This window comes from Sceloporus occidentalis, unplaced genomic scaffold (genome assembly GCF_023333645.1).
Source record: "Sceloporus occidentalis isolate IW3139 unplaced genomic scaffold, rSceOcc1.0.p SCAF_30, whole genome shotgun sequence".
NCBI lineage: Eukaryota > Metazoa > Chordata > Lepidosauria > Squamata > Phrynosomatidae > Sceloporus > Sceloporus occidentalis.
The window spans coordinates 3,673,619-3,695,465 of NW_028317010.1; the positions used below are offsets into that span (position 1 = coordinate 3,673,619).

General features: G+C 38.9%; 2 protein-coding genes across 4 annotated transcripts; one reads left to right on the forward strand and one right to left on the reverse strand.

The window, feature by feature from the left end:
* Positions 1–3,950: 3,950 nt before the first annotated feature.
* On the forward strand, positions 3,951–13,656 carry LOC149298921 (RUN and FYVE domain-containing protein 2-like). The gene is made up of 13 exons (XM_089486777.1): positions 3,951–4,026; positions 4,725–4,898; positions 5,741–5,858; positions 6,572–6,673; positions 6,951–7,074; positions 7,326–7,390; positions 7,760–7,825; positions 8,493–8,562; positions 9,719–9,820; positions 10,449–10,562; positions 12,016–12,180; positions 12,847–12,938; positions 13,548–13,656. The coding sequence occupies exons 1-13, from the start codon at positions 3,951–3,953 to the stop codon at positions 13,654–13,656; spliced, it is 1,377 nt and encodes a 458-aa protein (XP_089342903.1).
* Positions 13,657–17,800: 4,144 nt separating this feature from the next.
* Positions 17,801–20,984, reverse strand: LOC149298922 (heterogeneous nuclear ribonucleoprotein H3-like). Of its 3 annotated transcripts, XM_089487001.1 has the most exons (11): positions 20,906–20,984; positions 20,460–20,615; positions 20,231–20,374; positions 19,769–19,907; positions 19,287–19,471; positions 18,934–19,020; positions 18,711–18,820; positions 18,427–18,562; positions 18,247–18,327; positions 18,062–18,151; positions 17,801–17,883 (listed from the first exon to the last, which is right to left on the reverse strand). In XM_089487001.1, exons 1-11 carry the CDS (start codon positions 20,982–20,984, stop codon positions 17,801–17,803), a joined length of 1,290 nt encoding a protein of 429 aa, XP_089343127.1. The 3 variants fall into 3 exon arrangements, with proteins under 3 accessions (XP_089343127.1, XP_089343130.1, XP_089343131.1); XM_089487004.1 differs by lacking the exons at positions 20,460–20,615; positions 20,906–20,984 and having other exon boundaries at positions 19,305–19,471; positions 20,231–20,351; XM_089487005.1 differs by lacking the exons at positions 19,287–19,471; positions 19,769–19,907; positions 20,460–20,615; positions 20,906–20,984 and having other exon boundaries at positions 20,231–20,351.
* Between the last annotated feature and the right edge of the window lie 863 nt (positions 20,985–21,847).

Here is a 21,847-nt window from a genome sequence, read left to right on the forward strand (position 1 = left end):
CTCCCAGCTATTTTCTGCTTGTACGTGATATACTTACAGCCAGTCATCTCCAATGCTGGCTCTGCAAACCCATTGATTTCAACGAGAGAGCTTTCACGCCACTTACTGACTTCTTTGAGCAGCCAGTGAGTGGCGAGTGGCCATGGAGGAGGTGTGTGGCTGCCGCTCCAGATATGCAGCTTCTACTTCGAGTAAGAGAATATATTTTTATTTTATTAGAAACATATTAAAGTATTCACCAAGTACTTTAATATGCATTCATCTTTAGTATGACTGTCAGGGACAGTAAATAAATGTGTGTTTTTATGAACGTATACAATGCTACCAGTGTTCTGGAACCAACACTTTTTGGGTTTAGCTTTCGTCACATTTCACTTGCTGCTAAATGTCAATGAACCCTACATCTAGCTGCCCTTGCACACTACATTTTCATTTATAGACATAAAACCCATCTTGTAATTAATTTAGGAGTTTTTTTCCATCTCCATGGTCATCAGTATCTACATTTAATCCTACAAATGAGCCTGATCTATACAGCACTGCAAAATGAAACCGAAATGTTGCTATGTAACCCTCTGCATGCAGGAGGCTCATTTATATGTCTAAAAAAGTTGTTTTCGGTCTGAGATCAGGCCACATAATTCATACTTTGAAGATGAAGCAAGAACTATGCATTGCATCCAAGACTTAACTCAGAAGCAAGAAGCAAGCTTAACTCACATACACGCTTAGAGGTGTATTCACTAAACCAGGGCTTTAAGGCTGAGCTGGCTGCCATTAATGCATTAATAAGATACACTCCTGAATAATTTATGCATATAACTGTACTTTGTAAGTACTTTCAAATGCATTAATTCAATCTGAAAAAAATTGCCATAGTAAGAAGCCAATAAATGGCAGGGACGGTCTACTACTGAAATCAATGGGAGAACTTACAAGACATGCACACTGGTGGATCTTGCTAGATCCCTACCAGTACTAGCTGAGCCAGCGCTGGAGCTCACTGGAGGTAAGTATATAATGCACCAGGGCATTTGCAGGGGAGCCATCATAGTTATCATATGTGATATAGTGCATGTGATGGCTGCAATGTCCCTTTAATGGTTCTCTTGTAAATGAGTGAATTATGCAGGGCTAGCTTACTTAAAGCTCATGGTTAGCCCTTTAAGTGAAGTTGGTGTGCTGAAATTGTGAACTCATCTCTTGGTTTTGTGGATACACCTCTCAATGTATTACTATCAGATTTGTCAGGGCCACTGAGCCTCTTGGATGCTTTAGAAGTGCAACAGATATTTATCTCCAGAGCTGTAGAAATAATAATGTGTATTTTGCAAATGAAAAGTGTCAATCTAGTTCAACACATCAGCTCAGCTTTATTGTTACTTTAAGTAGCAAACATGTAAATCTTACAAAATGTGACTAGCATTAATTAAATATCCCACAAAGGGCAAGACAAACCTATAAGCCGGTAAGCATGTTACAAGCTTCATATGGCAGTTATCTGTGGCGTGCTTGTGGTAAGGGGTCAGCCCTGGGTGCCACTCATCAGGTTCCCGCTTCCCCTGGTCAGGAAAAGAGAATTTCCACAAACAGTGTGCATGCCCACGTTGGGTGGCTGTCGAGCCACATAGACATCAGACACCAGCCTGCCCCTGGACCAGCGAAATCTGCTGGTGATGTAAGGAGGTGCAGGAGGATGAGTGAGTGAGTGAATTGTCACAGGTAGGCTGTTTAAGGGGAGGGGTGGCACTGGCAGGCTGTTTAAGGGACAGATGTGGCACAAGGAGGCTGTTTAAAGGGCCAGAGGTGGCACAAGGAGGCTGTTTAAAGGGCCAGAGGTGGCACATGCAGGCTGTTTAGGGACCAGAGATGGCACAGGCAGGCTGTTTAGGGGCATATATGGCACAAGCAGGCTGTTTAGGGGCAGATATGGCACAAGCAGGCTGTTTAGGAGAAGAGGTAGCTCATGTAGGGTCATTAGAAGCAGAGGTAGAATAGGCAGGTTGTTTAAGGGGCAGAGGTGGCACATGCAGGCTGCTTAGGGACCAGAGATTGCACAGGCAGGCTGTTTAGGAGAAGAGGTGCCACTTGTAGGGTGTTTAGAGGCAGAGGCAGAATAGGCAGATTGTTTAGAGGGCAGGGATGTAACAGACAGCCTGTCTGGGGACACTGACAAGATGCTTGGGGCAAAGGTGGCCCAGGCAAGCTGTTTGGAGGCAAAGGTGGTGCTGTGGGATATGTTGCTTGTGGAGTTGCGGTGCCCAGGGACAATTTTCGCACCATGGCCCTGTGGTTTCTAGTTACACCCCAGGTAGGCTGTCTCGTTTAAACGATGCTTAATTGGTACTAAGGGGCACAAAGTGTGCCAAGAAAATGTCCCCCACACCATTACACCACCAGTCTGAACCATTGAAACAAGGCAGGATGGATCCATCAAATCCATTCAAATAAACCTACCATTAAAATTATAGACTGATCATGTCTTTGTCAGTGGGCAAACATACAAAATCAGCATTTTTATTTTTCCTTCACTGTATATATACATATCATATAGCCAGGATCCAGAGAAAAACGCTTTGGCTAGGTGGTCATTCGCCATTCATGAAACTTTAGTACATATCAATACTTGAGGGGTGAACAGCCTGGCCTGGTATATTTTATTTTAGCAAATAATCCCCAGCCAGGATGATACAGTACAGTTTTTTGCCCCAAATATATACATGTCACACACCTCATACGAACACACATTCCCTGATACATGTCACATTCGTGTTCAGCTGCTATTGTGTCTGTCCAGCCCCGGCACGCAAACAGTTATCCCGCAGGAAAGAGATCGATTCGTTCCTTCAGCACCCTGGACAGCAGCCCATTTCCCAGACATCACGTTGGAATCACTGGGTAATCTCGTTCTAATGCGCACGTCCGCTATTCTTGAAGCTGCGCAGAATGAGCAATGGGCGGCTGTGGCTGGGTTGAGCGCATGCGCAGTTTATACAATCTCTGGGCGAACTCCCAACTAGCAGCAGGAAGGTGGCGACTGATAGCCAGCTGTGTGAACTAAGGTAGGGTGCCCCGGAAGACTTTTGGCTTATGGGGGGAGGGGGAGGTCAATGGACGTCCAGGCTGTGCCATATGTTAAGAGAACACGGGACCTTCTAATACTATACTATCCTATGTCTAGGATTACTTGAATCTATGTTCCATAAAATGAATATAAGGGTATCTTAAAGGATACCCTTATATTAATGATACCCCCCCCCCCCGCAGAAAACACTCGGTGGAGTTTAGGATGTAAGGGCGCGGCCATCTGCTTTCTAGCGGAAGATCTGAGGGAGAGGTAACCCGGTTAGCAACGGTAACCTAGGCAACCCCATGTTTAAGACGAACTTGGGCTTGCTCAGAGGTATGAGGTTCATTCAGATCAAATCTGAAAGGTGTGATAAATAGAGCACAAACCAACCAGATTTTTTTATTACAAAGATAAAGTGTCCTGTTTTCATGATATGACATCATTCTCCCACATGCACTTATTCATTCATCTTATCGTTTTAAACATTCCTATACACAAAGGAGGCATTTAGCAAAGTGCAGCAGGGAAGTTTATTTTGAAGGAGGAGAAATGTTCGAACAAGCGGTCATAACCTAAAGGTGTAGATGTAATGTGAGGAATATTTACTTCTCAGGATCGTCCTGCTTCACTAAGAAGCAGAAAAGACCTTTAAGTGCTGCAAAGCTATGTATTGAAATCAGCCGTGCGTGAAATGCATTGGCCCACATATAAGCCCTTCCCAGCTGAACATTGACAGCTACATCTATAATCCCCGGGGGGTTAAAAGCCCCAGTTTAGAAGGCTAGTGTCATTGTCTTGGTGGTGGTCTTTGGTCTGTAAATGTGCAATTATATGAATTACAGGTTACGGTGCAGAAGCATCCTCGCCACCCTCCAACACCATGGCCCAGTATGGAGCACAGAGAAGCCCGGCAAGCTGGGTGTCCCACATTACGGCAGCTGTCGTGTCTCAGCCAGGTTTGTAAAATGGTTTCCCCGCGTTCTAATAAACCGTCTGACAGAATTCCAGAATATCTGTTTTTTTTAAACAGCTAACACCGAGTTTTAGGAAATAAAACCAAATACTTAGCATCCAGAAATTAACAATGTCCAATTATATATTTTCCTGTTTTGGTTTTATCTGTGATAGAAAACAGCCTAATGCTTTATAAATATCCAATCTACGTGACTAAAAGACTAGCATTCATCCATTTTTCACTTACCCAACGCAGCCAGTTACATTAAGGCTGTTGATGTTACGATGTTATTATGAGCCGGGGACGGGGGGAGGGCAGCACATCGACTAACCTTGATGACCATTCTCTGAGGACATTGATCAAGGAATGCTCTTCCCTTTTGTGATGTCTCTACAGACAGCTCCATAATTCACAAAAACTGTATCTGCCTGAATGCAGCATGAATAGCACAAACCATGCACTTTGTCCTCATAACATTGCACCCCCCGTCTGCCTCCACTGAAAGCAGGAAGCATACTTAGGTACACTTAATTCGCCTGCTCGTAGCATTCCTCTTAAAGCCACCTTTAATTATCTATCTATCTATCTATCTAGAGATATGTATATACTGTGTGTATATATCTAGTACAGTTAGATTTACCTACTTTAATATGCAGAAGGTTTATGCTGCATTTTAAACGCCGTTGCTTTGCTTTCCAGCTGCGAGAGACCCAGCTGTGGTTGAACGGGCAAATTTGCTGAACATGGCAAAGCTCAGTATAAAAGGACTCATTGAATCAGCTTTGGGCTTCGGCCGTACCCTAGACACAGATTACCCTCCATTACAGCAGTTCTTTGTTGTTATGGAACATTGCCTCAAGCATGGCCTTAAAGGTATATACCATCTGTATTGGTGCGGGATTATGTGTTTAGCACCTTAATATTTAATAAAAATGTGGCATCTTTTATGCATAAACATACGATGGGGTAATGTGCTTATATCATCACTTCGAGAAAGGATGTAAAAAAACGATAGAATATTGGTGGCGTTTTATAAGATTGAAAATTATTTTAATATTAATATGGTTTATGATGTTCTGGAATAGATCAGTAGCAGTTAGCTTTTTGTCACGTTCATAGCTATAGGTTATATTTAATGTCCATTTCCATGTATAACCATCTGGTTACCAGATCTTAACCCCTTAAGGATAGTGAGTTGTCCTTAAACCCATTAAAAACAATACATTGTGAGCAAGTACATGTACAGGCTTTGTAATGAAGGGGTTAAATCACTATTTATATGCTTACGTCAGGAAATGTGGTCAAGCTTTTCCCAAGCTGAAACTTGCCAGTCTGCGAACATAGTGGGAATCTAGGACTGGCGTTTATTCACTAAAGGGAATTTAACCATTTATTATGAAGGGCCAACACTCACAAACTTCTTCTGTAAGAAGGGGTGAGCTGGCCCTATATAATGATTAATTCAACGTATAAGGAGACTAAAGCATTCTCGCTGATTTATCTGTAAATACATTATACAGGGCCAGTCAAGCTTTCCCTGCAGTGGAAGCTAACTGGGGTTGGCCCTTCATAATGTATAGCGAAGTAAGGAACTCTTCTGCAAATTCTCCTATCAAGTTTTCCCTTTAGTGAATAAACCCCATATGTGTTTAGATAAGAAGCCATTGCAAGTGGAATAAAGAAATGACAAGAATTTTATACATATATTTTTTCAGTGCGAAAATCATTTCTTAGTTGTAACAAAACAATATGGGGACCTCTGGAGATTGTGGAGAAATTGTGTCCTGAAGCAGAAGAAGTTGCTGCTAGTGTAAGAGACTTACCGGGACTAAGGTATATTTATTTGCTGACAGTGGTATAGTTTAAAGAACAAATATGTTAATATATGATTTGTGTAAAATGTATGGAAAAAATAATATATTCTTTCATTTTACCAATGAAGCAAAACTGTAGTGGCCTTTTGTCTGTATAGACACCCACCATAGGACCTTGAGAAACACATGAGCCGTCGTGGCTACCCGTTTGTCCATGATGTCCATAAAGTAGTGGGTCTTGAGGGATTTTTTGAAGGACCGAAGGCAGGGAGAAAGGCAGACAAGCCGGGGAAGGGCATTCGAGAGGATGGGGCAGCCCTTGAGAGATCTTTTAAGCGTGTACGAGAGCTAGAAATCAGAGGAGAGGATAGAAGGAGATGGTTGAATGAACGGAGAGACCGGTTAGGAGTGTATTTAGAGATGTAGGGAGGGGAACCGCTGTGAAGGGCTTTGAAAGTAAGGATTTTAAAAAGAAGCGCACAGGCAGCCAGTGAAGAGACTGACAGAGGGCAGAGCTGTTAGTAAAGCGATGGAAGCGAGATAAATCTGGTAGCAGCATTCATATAATCCTAAATAGATATATGCATTATTTTAACCCAGATTTGGCTTTTGTATCCATAACAATGTACCTATGGCACTTCATATGCTACCAAATGGTAACTTCAGAGGATTCTTATCCAACTGCTAGCATTAGTACATACCTGACACTGTTATCATCTTGTTTCTTTGTAGAACACCACTTGGCCGTGCCAGAGCTTGGTTGAGATTGTCAATGATGCAGAAAAGGCTAGCAGATTATCTGCGTTGCCTAATTTTGCGCAGGGATCTCCTGAGGTTTGTAACTCAGTATTTCAGTGTTGCAAGTGATGTTTTTTTTATATATATACAATAGAGGGCTTTAGCAAGAATCCCCAGAAGCATTTTGCTGTTTGCTGCAGGGAACCAGAATACAAAATATCAAACCAATGCTAATAAATATAAGTTTGAATAAAAATGTATTAAATGAATTAAATAAAAAAAATTATACCAACTGTCTACCTTTAATTAGTTAACCAATATATATATTATAAAAACATTTGCTTTATTTACTTCACTCTATTTTTTTCAATAGTGAATTTTATGAAAATTATGCCGTAATGATGGAGGAAGAAGGCACGGTTATTGTTGGCCTCTTGGTTGGATTGAATGTCATTGATGCTAACCTTTGTGTGAAAGGAGAAGACTTGGATGCACAAGTAAGTTTCTTTTGCTTTATGAGAGAAATATTGGCACTTTAGAAAAGCCTAAGATGTATATGCTTGTTCTGTGCATTGAGACATCTTGTGCTGTAATAACACATATATTTTAAGACCTCAAGGGTAGGCAACAGGTGTCCAGTTGGGGACAGTGGTGATGCTTTTGGAAATGCATCTGGGTTGGATGCATTTTTGGAAATAGCGCTCAAAATTGTGTATAATTATCAAAATTATAAATTTTTTATTTTTAGGTTGGAGTAATTGATTTTTCCATATATCTTAAATCAGAAGAAGATGATATTTCCAAGGAAGGAAGGTAGATACTATTTTTCTTTTACATTTTGTTGCTGTGATTATATATTAAAATTAGAAAATAGTGTTTTTGTACAGTTTATCTCCCTAGTACTAATGCTGATGCAAATTCCTTTTATTTTAATAATAAAATGTTTACCGTATGTTGCGGACAGCATAAGTCTGAGTTAGATATGAAGCAGTGGACATAATAAAAGAAACAGGCACCAAAAAAAGAAAAACACTTGCATTAACCGTACCAGCACAATATAGAATAATCGAACCGCTGACAAACTTTAGCAACACCCAGTTAACCATCTCAATATTATCTACCGTTAGTGTTATAGTCGCTCGATCTTTTGGCTTAATGTCCAATAATATTTTTCTGTTCTAGGAGTGTACAAATTTCTGCAATTTTGGACCAGAAGAACTACGTTGAAGAACTCAACAGACAACTGAAGTAAGTAGTAACTGTACCAATTGCATCCTTATTCTAAATCCATCATTAAATATTTGTGTAATGGATTAAAACAATAAAATCAGTACTTAAGATAAACTTTTATAAATCACATTAGGGAAAAATAAATTGAATTCCATGAGTGGGATAAACATACTGCTTTTAGGAGGTTCTACCCTTATGTATTTTGTTTCTTGAACTAATAATGTCTTATTAGAACTGTTTAGTAGCTTCAATAGCTAATTTTGACCATGTTGGTGATCTATGTCTGTGCTGGAATATGATAGATTGCTCACAATGTTACATCACCAAAATCGGTGGTTTTCAGGATGGTCATAATAAATAACTGACATTTTTTTTAGTATTTGGTTGCCTATTTTCTGTGTGCTTTTTAAATTGTTAAACTATTTACACTTGGGACAATAGAATGTCAGTGCCAAATTGTGTAAATCTATACACTGATATTATTGTATCTCTACACCATATTTTACTCATAGTGAAAGTGAAATCTGCTAACGCTGCCTGCCTCAATGTAACCTAAAAAAATAATTGTCAATTCAGTTTAGCATGCACTACGCATCTAGATAACAGATTTGGCTACTGTTTTGGCCTGGGAAGACGTGTTTTATTTTTTTTTTGGTGTGCTATTTTATACTCCTCTTTATTTTAGCGCTACTGTGGGTGGTCTCCATACGCGAATTGATACCTTGGAAAAGTCCAACACAAAACTGATTGAGGAGGTACTGTCCTTTTTATGCTTTTTTATTCTTTTTTGTATGCCAAAATGTGTCAAATATAAATTGGGCTTATAATAAGATTGAAATATTGGCCAAGGTGGTCATCCTAGTTGCAAGTATTTTGTAAAAAAAAAAAAAGAAATTGTTAGTATATACTATAATATAAAGATCAACTGGGTCACCTTTGGTCCCTTTAGGGAGTCCCTTTAGAGTGGTTGCACTCAAATTGCTGTCCACAATAAATAAATCAATTACCGCCTGGGGGGAAAAATGGAAGTTTTAAGTTGGGAATTGTATTTAGAGTCTATTAATGAAAATGTCTTAAATCTGCTCCACTTTTTAGATTAATTTAATGCAATACAAATCTGCCCCGAGGGTTATTTGCTCCCTGGAGAAAAAAATTACATTGTCACAACAAACTTCTTTATTTTGGGAATACAAACTAGACCTGTACTTTTTGTATTTTGAATGATGAAATCCCTGCAGTTGTTTTGTTGCATGCTGACCATGTTTATAGATTACCGTATTTTCCCATGTATAAGACGCACCTTAATTTTGGGGCTCGAAATTTGAAAAAAAATGTATCACATAAAGTTATTGAACTCAAGTTTTATTCATCTAAAAATTCATCCTCATCACCCTCATCACTCCCATCCATTAACTGCCCCTAAATTAACCCTAAACACCCCATGAACCATAACTCCCCCTAAATGAACCCTAAACACCGTCATCACTCCCATCCATTAACTGCCCCTAAATTAACCCTAAAGACCCCATTAACCATAACTGCCCCTAAACTGCCCCCCACCTCCCCTAACTTTCAGCATCCCAAATATTAATTTTATACTCAGATGAGTTGCTGAGCAGTGTGGATGCTATAAGCAAGCGGGTGGGGCCATTCGTCAGTGTGACTGCAGGGAGGGACTGGGAAGAAAGGGTCGGGGCCAATCATCAGAGTGACTGCAGGGAGGGACTGTAAGTAGTAACTGCAATCTACAATCTACAACCACTATATAAGACGCACCCAGTTTTTAGACCCCGCATTTTTTTAAAAAGGTGCGTCTTATACATGGGGAAATACGGTATATGCATTTCTGCCTGAAATTCTTTGTATGTGTACTTATGTTCATATGCTTATTTCCGGATTTTATACTTTTAGTTGGCAATAGCGAAGAATAACATTATTAAACTTCAAGAGGAAAATCATCAGTTAAGGAATGAAAATGCATTGATTTTAATGAGGGCTCACCAACAACTGCAGGTATATACTTGAAATAAATTTGCAAAATAATCATATATTTATGTTTCACAAGTCAATCTGTGAAAGTGGCACAAATAGATACTCTTAAAAGCACAAAACCTAAGGGAGTTTGTTCATCGATATATACGGGTCTAGGCTGGTAGGTCCAGAAGTAAGCGACCTTATCCAGGTACAGACGGCCCTGTTGGGCAATCAGGTTCCTCCATGGGCCAGTTACATGGGAGATCTGTAATCTGGCCCATTTACACTCTGGAGGACTGTAACCCTTTATTGTCTGCTTTACCACATGTCCTAATGAGGAGGAGGACGGGATATAACGCTTAGCAAAGGGCATGACAAATGTGGAAATAATACCTGGGGCAGCTAAGGGAGGATGCCCTGGGCCAGACCTAGGGTAGCACCCAACAGGTGTATTACATAGTTCATAAGGTTGAAAAAAGACCAAAGTCCATCAAGTTCAACCTATAATCAGTGAATGTGCATGTAAAGAAACTGTATGAAAGGAAACCTGTTTGTAAATAGAGCTAAATCATACATCGCTTAACGTTTTATCAGATTCAGAAAAAATATACACAAAAAATCTTTAGCTTGACAGAATAATAAGATTTGTGACTTTACATTTTTGAAGGCTACCAAAGCCAGCATTGAGGCTGAACAATTGTACAGACAATCAAGACTTGGCCCGGGTGAAATGTACACTGAAGCTTGTTCACAAGATCATGAAGAGTCGCAGATGCAGCATGTAAGTTCCCTATTTCCCAGGAAAAGGGATTGATACTATGTATTAGGCAGAACGAGGGCTTCGCTTAAATGCCTGGCTATATGTCAGTTGGATGAGTATGGATATACAGCTGGGGTGGCCCTCTGGCTCAGACACTTCCTCCTCTTCAGTGTTTTGGTCTTCACACAGCTCTTTACATATAATTGTGAAGGCTTTTCTTATGTGTTGGGTCAATCCATTTCGGCTTGCATTTGGCTTCAGGGTCAGGCACAGCTCATGCTATTGACAGTTCATCAATCACAATGATCCACATTCTGGCATTTATTTAACGGGGAGCAATTAAACATAGCAATGAGAAACCATGGGTTACTTGTGTTAATATTACTTAATAGTCCATTCAGTTATTCAGATTTATAATTTCCAGCCTGGCTAGGACACTTCATGACATTTTCCCATTTTCCAGGGCGTTCTGTGAATATTGCTTTGGAATACTACTGTCTGCGAGAGTATTGTCGGGAGTTGTCTAGTAGACACAGCATATGCCTATATCACTAGAGGCTGTTTAAACCCATGCTGTGTCTTTGTAAAGCTATTTTCATGCCTATCATGTATTTACATTAGTGTAACAATGAGAATAGAAATAATTTGGAATGTGGGATTTTCAAGTCTATTCACTAAACAGTGAGTGTTCGCACATAAACAACAGTCGACGGACATACACTCTACTGTAGATGAGTTAAGCTGAAAAAGCCACTTGTGGATTCATTAATCTTGTTTAATGATAGTTGACATGCAAATATCACCTTTTAGGGGCCAACCAGCAACAATCATTGATGCCCCGGAGTCCTCATCTTCAGCCCAAGGAAAAGTGGCATAAAAATAAAATAAAAAGCTTGACGCTTATAAAAACTAACAGAGGTCACCACTTACCTGGTTGGATGGAGGTTAAAAACCAGAGAAACACCAAAGGAATTTCTGTGCCCCCCCATTCTTTGACCATTAGGATGGGGTTTTGGCAGCATTAACCCTTTGGAGGAGCACAAACCCCATTCTGTGTCTCTCCCTCCTTTCCTATCCAGTTGGATGGAGAGGGAGTGCGTTAAACAAACCATCTCAACCTACCTACCTTAAGTATGGGGGATGGGTTCAATCCAAGGCCCGTTTTGGGTACATCATTATGTTTCACAATATATTTTTATTTTATTTTTTGGTTGGCCCTGAGGGTACGGTAAGATAAAACAAAGAGCTAAAAAGATCATATTTCATCAAAAAAGGTATTTCAGTGGTTTTTGGTGCTAAGGAGTACCTTGTCACTTCATTCTTGTATTGCGGACTATGGGCTAATTACTTGAAGTGTAAAAGATGCTGTATTAGAGATAAGGATTTTTTGCTAATGATTGGGGAAGATGAGTGTTACTGTTTCTTAAGTACTTTTTTGGAAATGTTTAATTTACTTGTTTGTTCTCTTTTACAGGGTGCAGAAAGCGAACTTGAACCTTTGGAAATGCAACATGAAATTGAACTTGCAATGAAGTTGCTAGAGAAAGACATTCACGAGAAACAAGATACCCTCTTTGGATTGAAAGAACAACTAGAAGAAGTAAAGGCAATAAAACATGAGATGTACCAAAAAATGCAGGTATCGGAGTCGACACAGTGTAAATGGGATCTCCCCAACCGTCCATTAAGTAAGCGGCGAACCAGGGTGCCTGATCTGCACCCGGTTTTGAGACTGAGGGTCTGTCTTCCCCCCAGACCCATCACCTCAGGCCTTGGCCAGTACCAGAATGCACTAAATGTACACAGTGATTGATACTTCATTCAAGCGGATATATTATCAGAATATTATATAGTTAGATGATCAGCTCTATTAAAGTACAAACAAAAAGTGTATTTAAAGCCAAGGAAAAATCATAGCGGCAACGTTAGGCAACACCTTTACTGCTCGGACCTTCTCAGTCAGTTCATTCTCGTCTTGTCATACCCCTTGAATATATGTATTGTATTAAGCGCTGCGTAAAGGCGCTATATAAATAAAAGATAATAATAGTAATAATATTCTATGTCCTTAAAACCTGACTTGTTAGCAGTCCAGAATACTACAGCATATTGCCCATATTGCCATCCTGCAATCTGTTTTTAAGGTTTATAATGCACTCAGTATATCTTGATTATTAATTTCTATTTTTTTATCCAGATTCAGCTGTTTCAAACAGATACAGTTATATTCTGTTACAACAGTACTATTTAATTTACAAATGTAATGTAAAATATTTGGATTTAATAATTTTTTTCTTTCTGGAAGCGTTCTGAAGAAGACATCAAAGGAAGTAATGTTATCGATAGATCGGGAGAAAAACACAGTCAGCTGACTGCCAGAACCCATCTGGGACACAGGTAGGTTTTTCGACGTAGGAAATTATTAGATTATTACTTTGCTGCTAAAGGGGTTTCCTGAAGTTTAGCCGATCTAGCTGTCCTTTAGAAGAATATTTTCTAGAGTCCATTATCAGTAAATGAAAGGATGACAAGACCTGCTTTACATTTTAAATCAGAATACTGTGCAGCTTATGGGTGAGAAGTTGGCAGAGATTCTTGTAACCTGCCAAACAAATATTTCAATGTGTATTTCAGGTATTGGGGGGGGCACACATATTCCCTCCATGTCTATGTGTCACTTTAGGTCATTTCTATACTGCGCTTCAAAATGCATTCTAGAGATTAGTCGAGGATTTTCTGAGACGTGTGCGGAATCTCATTTAATCAAGTGGGATTAAAAATAATAATATTAATAATAAATAATAATAAAAATAAGAATGGTATTATATGTTGTGTAAGAGTTTTTTTTTTTAAGAATCTAGAACTTTTGGTTGCATCATTAAACATATTCACCTGAATATTCAGCTGTGTTAAATAACAATGACATTTTTCTTTCCCCCTCTTTTTTTTGTTAATTTACCCTTTTTTGTGTTTTCCTTTCGTGATTTGTTTACTTCACCAATACAGTGATAAAGATCTGATGTATAAGACCAGAAGCATTACTATGTCCTATATAAAGGGTGCTGGAACAGACCCTGCCCCACAATATAAACTGATTAAAGATATATCTTTCTAACATTATTTATCTATATACAGCACAATTTATGAGCACAGGTGATATCTAGTTTGCCACTAATTGGCATTGAAATAAATATGAAATCTCATGATTTTTCCTAAACATAATAAAAAGCACATATATTATTCACGGATGTTAGGTACTTATATATATGCCATATAATTAACGGCAAGTTTAAACAATTTGAGTTGTATATTTCCAGGTGGTAGTAAAAGATATTTTTCAAATTCTACGTAGTTTTCTTTTTTTAGATTATTTTTCCTTTGCCCATTGTACGTATGTCCTTGTTTTTTTTTCTTTCTTTTTTTTTTATTTTTTCCAAGATCGGTTTACTTTTATGGAAGATTACAAAAGACGTCTTGCGAAACAGAGACGTGAGAAGAGAAAATGAAGAGCTGGTGGCTTCTGAGAATGGAAATTGACGATGAACCGTAAGCCGATTCCCATTATGATGGTAACAAAGAGCTTTGGGACAGTTGTGTTTTAATTTTTGAGTTTTTCTGTTTAGCGCTGCACATTCATGCCATGTTAAAAGAAGATTTATTTATCAGATATGATACCTTTTATTAGGCCTATATAGAAAAAGATGTAAGTTACTTAAGGTTTTGGGACCTCAAATGTTTCTTCTTCCGATGGAATGCCAGACCAAGTAGCGGAGAGTCTTTAATACACACTAATAAAGATATATATTGATGATCAAAGTTTTCCTTTCCTTCCAAGTAAAGCGTTATGTCTGGAAAAAGTACTAAACTCTGAATGGCTTGGCACTTGAGGTTAAACTAGGTACAGACTCCTTCGGTCCTCCTATGTATGACTGATCATAAACAAAACCACCACCCATGAACGGGAAATGGTACTTCATCCACCGTAACTTCATGTTTTTTGAATTTATGATTATTCTTAACCAAGCAGAGTGGTTCAGCCAGGCTAAAAAGCTGAGATGGCCTTAAAGGAAATTGTTATAGTTTCCATCTGCCATTAAATAGTCCCTTTTAAACCAAGCATCTTCAGTTGAAGTTGGGTAGTTGAAGGTCCCATCAAATCAATCCTGAGACCTGAGCTGTCAAAGTATTGTCTTTAGCAGCTGGATATCCTGGTTTACAGAATACCCTGTGACATATCTCGGAAATTATCACCTCTTGGTCCTTAGCAGATAGACCTACATAGCGTAATAAAAATATACCCAAATTCTACGTATGTATCTTGAAATATAGTCACAGAGTAAAGGCTAGATGAATCGAGACACATACACTACCTGTTTGCAAATTATTTTTAAAAGGGTGATTTCCAAAAGCTTCCTAAGTTGCAGCACAAGTATCTCCAATACGAGTTCAACAAAACTAGAGTAGCTAAACCATTGCTGCTGATACCGTTAGGCAGCGGTACATCCTCCAAGTTATTGCTGCGAGTGTGCCGTTTAGTGTATTTGGGAGTATTTATAAGTGGTGGTGACTGTTTCCCTTTAAGCCCTTAAGGACTGGGCTGTTCTTTCACTGCCAAGGCAGTTTTAAAGTTTTTTGCTTGTGTTTAGCTGTAATTTTCTTTTTTCTTTCATTAACCGTACCTGCAAGTCCTATATAAGGTTTTTTTCCCCAAGAAGGGCTTTCTTTTTTTCGGATACCATTTTTTTTGATCATATCTACTTTACTATTTTAAAAAGTGATAAACTAAGGTGAAAAATGTAAAAGAAGAAACAAAGAAAAACTCTTATTTGAAAAATCTCATCTACAAAAGCTAAAAACCCGCTTAATAGATTCTGTTTGTCCCGAGTTTAGAAATACCCAGTTTTTTTTTTTTTTTAAGTTATGGGGCAATAAGTACAAGTAGCATTTTGCTATTTCAAAACCATTTTTCTTTAAAATTTCTGGTCATTCAGCCCCATGTGATATTTGGGACATTGTAAAGACTGGCCAATTCAATTTACACCCAAGCCATATATTTTTGAAGACATTCCAAATGCTATTTTAACACTTTCCATACACTAATTCTACTACCAACCTTTGTGGTAGTTACTGTAATTCAGGTATAAATTTGAAGCTCCTGGTGTATGTCACTGTCAAACACTCCAATATGCGTTCAGCAACATCTCCCGCGTACCGTGATACTCCCAACGCATGGATTTGCCAGGTTGTTTTGGGAGGTAAGTGCGCATTTTTCTTCAACTTGGAGCCGACATCTGGTCCTTCTTTCCCCATGTCCTATTTGGGACACTGGTTAAACTGTCTAGTTCAATTCACAATAGTATTTAAAATAGTGGTGTTTTAACTCATTACATACGCTAATGTCAGTTTGTGGTAGTCATGTTTTGTGTGCGTTTTGTTCAGCAACAACCCCTGAGTACAGTGATACTACCCAGTCAGCACCCTTTTTAGAACATATTGGAACACAACCAATTCACTTTAACCCATCAAACCATACATTTTTATTTTTTTTAAATAAAAACTAGACACTCAATGGGTATTTTAAATGCTAGTATTTCAACTCTTCCATGCCAGGATTTCTGAGACAACAGTGCTAATTTTAGCACTTGCAATCTAAGTTAAACATTTAACACATTTTATTGGAACTGTATGGTTCCTCTGCTGTGACTTCACTGCATAATTGTTTTTAAACGTTACCAAACTTTTATTTAAAACTGTTTTAAATATTATATTTTACTAACCACATCTGGGTCTGGAAAATCTTGCAGGAAGCAAAATCTCTTGCAGAGACACGGAAAAACAGGTAATGACAGATGACATGTCTGGCACGTCATTGATCGTTAGACTTTGACTAGCTAAGTTGGCACTAATTGCCAATCTTTCTTTTTACCAACAGTGAGTTTAAAACCTAGGCCATCGGAGTACCATGGAGACTGGTGAAAACCACTGCTTACTAAGAGACTTAATTTTAAACATGAAGCTGACCCTTCAGGTGTCTGTCACCATTATGAGGTGACCACTTTGACATGGTGCAACATGTATAAATGTGAAAAAAAAAATAGAACTTTACATACCTCTGAAGCCTATTCTGTCACACACCAAAGAGACAGGTATTCCTGACTATGACCAGATGCAACAGCAAAGTTTCTTTAGTTAAGCCCATCCAGGAAGAGGGCCACTGTTCACTGGGGAGAGTTTTGGGTAATATGGACTAAAGTGGGTAAGATAATGAAGTAGGGTTAACTGACTAAACCTTACTTGGAAGTGTCATCTACCATATCAGATGTTACCAAGATACATGAATTGTTGGTGGTGTACGCGGAATCACGATATAAATACCCAACATTTCATAGGCCCATAATTGAACTGAAGCATGCAGTAACCCATTACATTGAGAAGAGTGATGTGTACACAGTGGCTGGCTACATAATAAATAGCCAGATTTAAGCATTTTATGATAAAGTCTTCACTTAAATAAAAAGCACCACTAGTAGTTCATGCCAAATTTCATTTTGTAGAGCAAATCTGTACAAGTTTTCTAAAAGTGAACATGTAAAAAAAAAAAATAATAAAATCTGTACAAAATACTTTGTCCAGTAGGTTATGTTGTGTTATAATTTTCAGGTTAAGAATGCCAGTCACAACATTGATATAATTTTTGATAACGCAATTACATAGTGTAGATATTTTTTTTAACCAAGTGTGGTAAGATTGAGTGACACTTGGTTTGAAAGCCAGAACAAATATTGGCAACAAAAGAGAAATAAAAAATAGTTGGTAACTTCATTAAAACTGCAAACCCCACATCCTTTGTGGAACAGCCTCAGGCATGAATAAGGGAGGGGGGTTCATCTTCATGTGACAGTCACAGAGTTTCTGCAAAAGAAACTGAAACTTAATCCGAGTCAGACAAAAAAAAAAAAAAAAAAAAAAAAAGTCCTACTAAAGCTGCATGCTCGCTCGGCATTATCCTGTTCTCCGCACAAGCCTGTCCCTTAGCTTAGTTTATAGGCATAAAGAGACACATATTTGGATAATAAAAATTTATTCAAAGTCAACTTTTGCATTTGAACAAATTAAAGCCTACAGGTAACAATGTTCACTGTACTTTGCTCACTAAAAATTTAAGAACATTTTTCTCAAGTCCATACAAACAGCTCAACACAAAAAGATTAACTAAGAAACTGAATTCTTCAATTTTCTCTAGTCAAATGAAATCTTTACTAGTACATTCCACGCCATCCAGCTGCACTCATGCTATCGTGCTGCCCATAGTAGCCCCCACTGTTTCCAGTATTGCCCCTACCTGCAAAGAAAAGCATATTTCATGATGCTTTGATCAGACAGTCACACAGAACTTCTGGAGTTCTGAACAGGCCTCATTTAAACACCTGAGCTGACTGCACCCACAACCCATGCCATAACGCCTAAGATACACTATCGTTCTCTAAAGCGAATCTAACAAATTACAGTTTTATACTTACCATAGCCACCTAAACCATCAGGATTTGCATAACAACCACTGTAGTTGCCGGTCATGCCCATTCTACCAACTGCACCATAGCCAGTGTTATCTGTGGACATTAGAAAAAAAAAAAAATAATGCATATTTTGTTAGTAACAACTGCGGATTGGCTGTACTAGAAACACTACGGGGCATGACACTTACCCAGTGCTTCCCTGCTGTAACACCCCATTCCTGTCCCACCGCCTGCTGTTGAATTGAGGAACAATTCAATATATCTATGCTCTGAAAAATAAATCAAACACAGATTTTAACCACACACACACACAACAATAAATTTAAGTACTTGTAATTATGAAATGGAGCATTGATGCTAGAACTTACGCATGTTATTTTTGTCTTTAGACATAGCTGCTACTGCGTCCTCATGCGTTGCAAATTCTACGTCAGCTTCTCCTGTCGCTCTTCCGTCTGCTCCAATGTCTATGTGAACTCTGATTGGAGCCAGTGGGGAGAAGAACTGCGTAAAAAAAATTAATATTTGAGAGCCATGTTTAAGCCTGTTATATAGCAAAAAAATTGCATGTTCTTGTAAATGCTTCGTACCATGTTCATGTGAGAAAACACCTATATATATAGCACAATTAATGAAGATTTCAGATACCTACATTAACAATGTCACTTTCTGTGGCACGGAAGGGTAGTCCTCTCATATGAACAAAGTGCCCACTATGAAAGCCTGTAGTTGCATCACCAGCACTGTAAGCTTGCGGAATACCTAGGATATTAAACAAAAACCCTACATTTGCACAAGACATTTCCACATAGTTAACTTTTGAGGAAGTACCTCAGATTAGAACAAAAGAAAGGTTGAGAGGCGATAACACTCACCTCTACTCTCTCTGAGTCTATCGTCAAAACCATCTGTGCCATAGCCATAGTTGTTATAACCACCAAAATCATCAAAACCACCGTAACCTGAAAAAGAAATACAGGTCACCCAGGTGAGCATTTTAGAAGCCATTAACACTTTTTCATCTTTACAGTCATCAGTTTATATTCACGAAAGCTGTATTTTAAGGTCATCTGTATTTGTAGTTTGATACAGACACATCTATGCAATTCAGAACACTTTACACCAAGTGCAAGTATTCCTTCATGGGCACAGAGGAAGCGAGGCCTTAATTATTACATTTTAACAGCAATATGCAGTATTGTATTTTTCTTACAACATGTATACATACCACCACCATATCCACCACCTCCTCCACGCATACGATCATAAATATTGCCACGTCCAGCACCATAGTACGCTCCGCGGCCTCCCATTGGTCTGTCATAAGGTCCAGGACGCTGACCCATTACTCTCCTTGGAGGATCATAAGATGTGCGGATTTCGCTTCGACTACTTTTAAAGATCTCAATATATCTACATGAAAGTTTCAAAGGGAGACTGTCAGGAACTATGCGTAATACAAAAATCATAAAAGTCTTATTTACACACTTTACAGAAAGACGGTACAAATTATATTATGCAGTTTTAACAATTTGAAGAAAGAAAATAAAAAAGCAATCCCCAAAGAAAGCATTCGAAGACAAAGTAAATTCCACATTGCATTGTTTTCGTTGACGAGGAAACAGGCAGTTTAAAAACATACCCTCCACCCACCAATATGGAGCCCAAAAATAAAAGACAGAATCACCATCCCAGTCTGTCCATCCCCACCTGTGCCCTATTCTTTCCTTGTGTTTCCCCAGAGCATTTTCTGCTATCTCCTTTGAAGCAAACTGCACGAAGGCCTCCCCTGTGCTTCTCCCCTGGTAGTCGACCGTCAATGTTATCCCATTTGGCACGATTCTCAACCCTTTAACCCAAGGACAAATAACCCCATCAAGGGGAACAGTGTTAAAGGCTGAAACATTCCCAACTCATCAATACTGACAACTTTAAAGATTCCCATCACCTACTAGCCGGAACAAAGAATAAATTGCATAACTTCACCCGCCACCCCACAACTTCCCCGCATTTAAAACATTCACTACTTTAACTACATTCTCAATACTAGATCCACATATTTTAGGCCCCAATCCCACTTGCATTTATAAAACAAAGCCTACTAATCATGAAAAAAATGGCATTGGCATGTTGTAAACATAAGTAGGACAGAAATTTTGAGCCTAAATATACCTGAGAAGAACTGTACAATTTCCTCCTTGCTGCACCCAAATGGCAGCCCACGAAGCCGCACGGTCCCGTCAGAGGCGCTATCAACATCGCCTGCACTGTTGTGTTTTAAAACCCACTCCATTTCTGTGTTGTTTGACTTGAATACTGCAAAACACCGTCAAATTGTTAATATTAACATATGAAGTATAAGGAAGTTAAAAATGCTACACAGCACGAAGCGACAAGTTACCTTCAATGTATCTGTGTCCCATGTATTTTCTGTCTTTCTCCAAAGCTTTTTTGAGATCATCTTCGGACTCCAACATAATAAAGGCCTCACCGCTGGGCCTTCCTTCTTTGGAAGTGGTGAAATGAATACCACCAACGCCCTCAACAATGCTGCATTCTACAGTTTTAAAAGGAGATTTGCAGACAAAAGATTTAAATACAAATATTTCAAACAAGGATTGGTACTGCGTGAATTTAAAAAAAATAAAATATTTCTATAATGCATTGCAGCTTCAAAACCTATGTAAATTACAAAGATTCCCAACATCCTCTGGGAATGAGGAATCCAATAGCTGCCCTGCAGTATGTTCGCTTAGTCTCTACAAAATACCCAATATTTTAACACTTGCAATTATATGAATCCAGCAAAAAAACACTGCAGTAAAAAGTTTTTCAGGTAAAACTTACCTGAAAAAAACTCAAGAACTTCCTCTCGTGTGCAAGACCAAGGTAAGCCGCGAACCCTTACAATGTATTCATCAGACATTCTTTTATTTCTGTGAAGGGAAAAGGTAAACACTCATCCATTTTATTATTGGGAGCAGATAAAACCCCAAACAAATGACAGACAAACCACATGTAAAGGATCAGTAAAGAGTGTGTATACTGTATATGAAATCGGGGTGTACTAATAAGATATATCCTGTCCTATCGCTGCTGCAAACCCTCAACGCTAGAAAACATTTATAATCCCCAATAATATGAGGGTAAAAAGGGGTCCGGGTTCATCATTGTAAAAGTACCCCTATCACATGACACATTGGTTTAACCCTGCTGATCACCTTTCAAAACTAATTAAAAAAAAACTTTTTAAATGAAGTCAGCCTCTATAGCGGCTATTTTGTTCCAATGGCCTGCCCAGCTCAGGGTAGTGTGGGCAAAACACACCAAGAGGTGGCAGATAGGGGACTCGCCCTCATGGAAACGGATGCCATCTACGTTTTCTTCTGGTTCGCAATTCCCCCGTTACATGTTGCCAAGGCTACCTTGGTAATCACAACAATGTATTTTGCCAAGTAATATGGTTTTTTTAAATACGATTGAGGCAATACACAGATCCGGTAAACGTAACAAGGCGGAAAGCTTCCAAATCATATCAACCGCCAAAACTGGAGGGGTATTAACGCACCGGACACAACAAACCTGTTACAATTCTACGTTACGGTGTTTGAACGCGCCCGGACCGCATTGCATGCACAGCTCGCAGGGTGAGCTGCTATTCCTCCCTTCGAACCGATTTAAAGCTCAGGCTTAACAAAAGGTATACGTTCTAGAGCTAAACGTTGGGGAAACACACAAGGCGCAACACCTGCAGCGCGTGGACTCTGCTCCACGGCATGCCTGGTCGGG

Excerpts from the sequence above, each read along its gene's own strand:
- LOC149298921 (XM_089486777.1), top strand. The coding sequence starts at position 3,951 with ATGGCCCAGTATGGAGCACAGAGAAGCCCGGCAAGCTGGGTGTCCCAC. Across the intron at positions 6,674-6,950 it reads TTGCGCAGGGATCTCCTGAG|TGAATTTTATGAAAATTATG; the intron begins GTTTGTAACTCA and ends TTTTTTCAATAG. Across the intron at positions 7,391-7,759 it reads GATATTTCCAAGGAAGGAAG|GAGTGTACAAATTTCTGCAA; the intron begins GTAGATACTATT and ends TTTCTGTTCTAG.
- LOC149298922 (XM_089487001.1), bottom strand. The coding sequence starts at position 20,984 with ATGTCTGATGAATACATTGTAAGGGTTCGCGGCTTACCTTGGTCTTGC. Across the intron at positions 20,375-20,459 it reads GGGACACAGATACATTGAAG|TATTCAAGTCAAACAACACA; the intron begins GTAACTTGTCGC and ends GGTGTTTTGCAG. Across the intron at positions 18,821-18,933 it reads TAGACTCAGAGAGAGTAGAG|GTATTCCGCAAGCTTACAGT; the intron begins GTGAGTGTTATC and ends TTAATATCCTAG.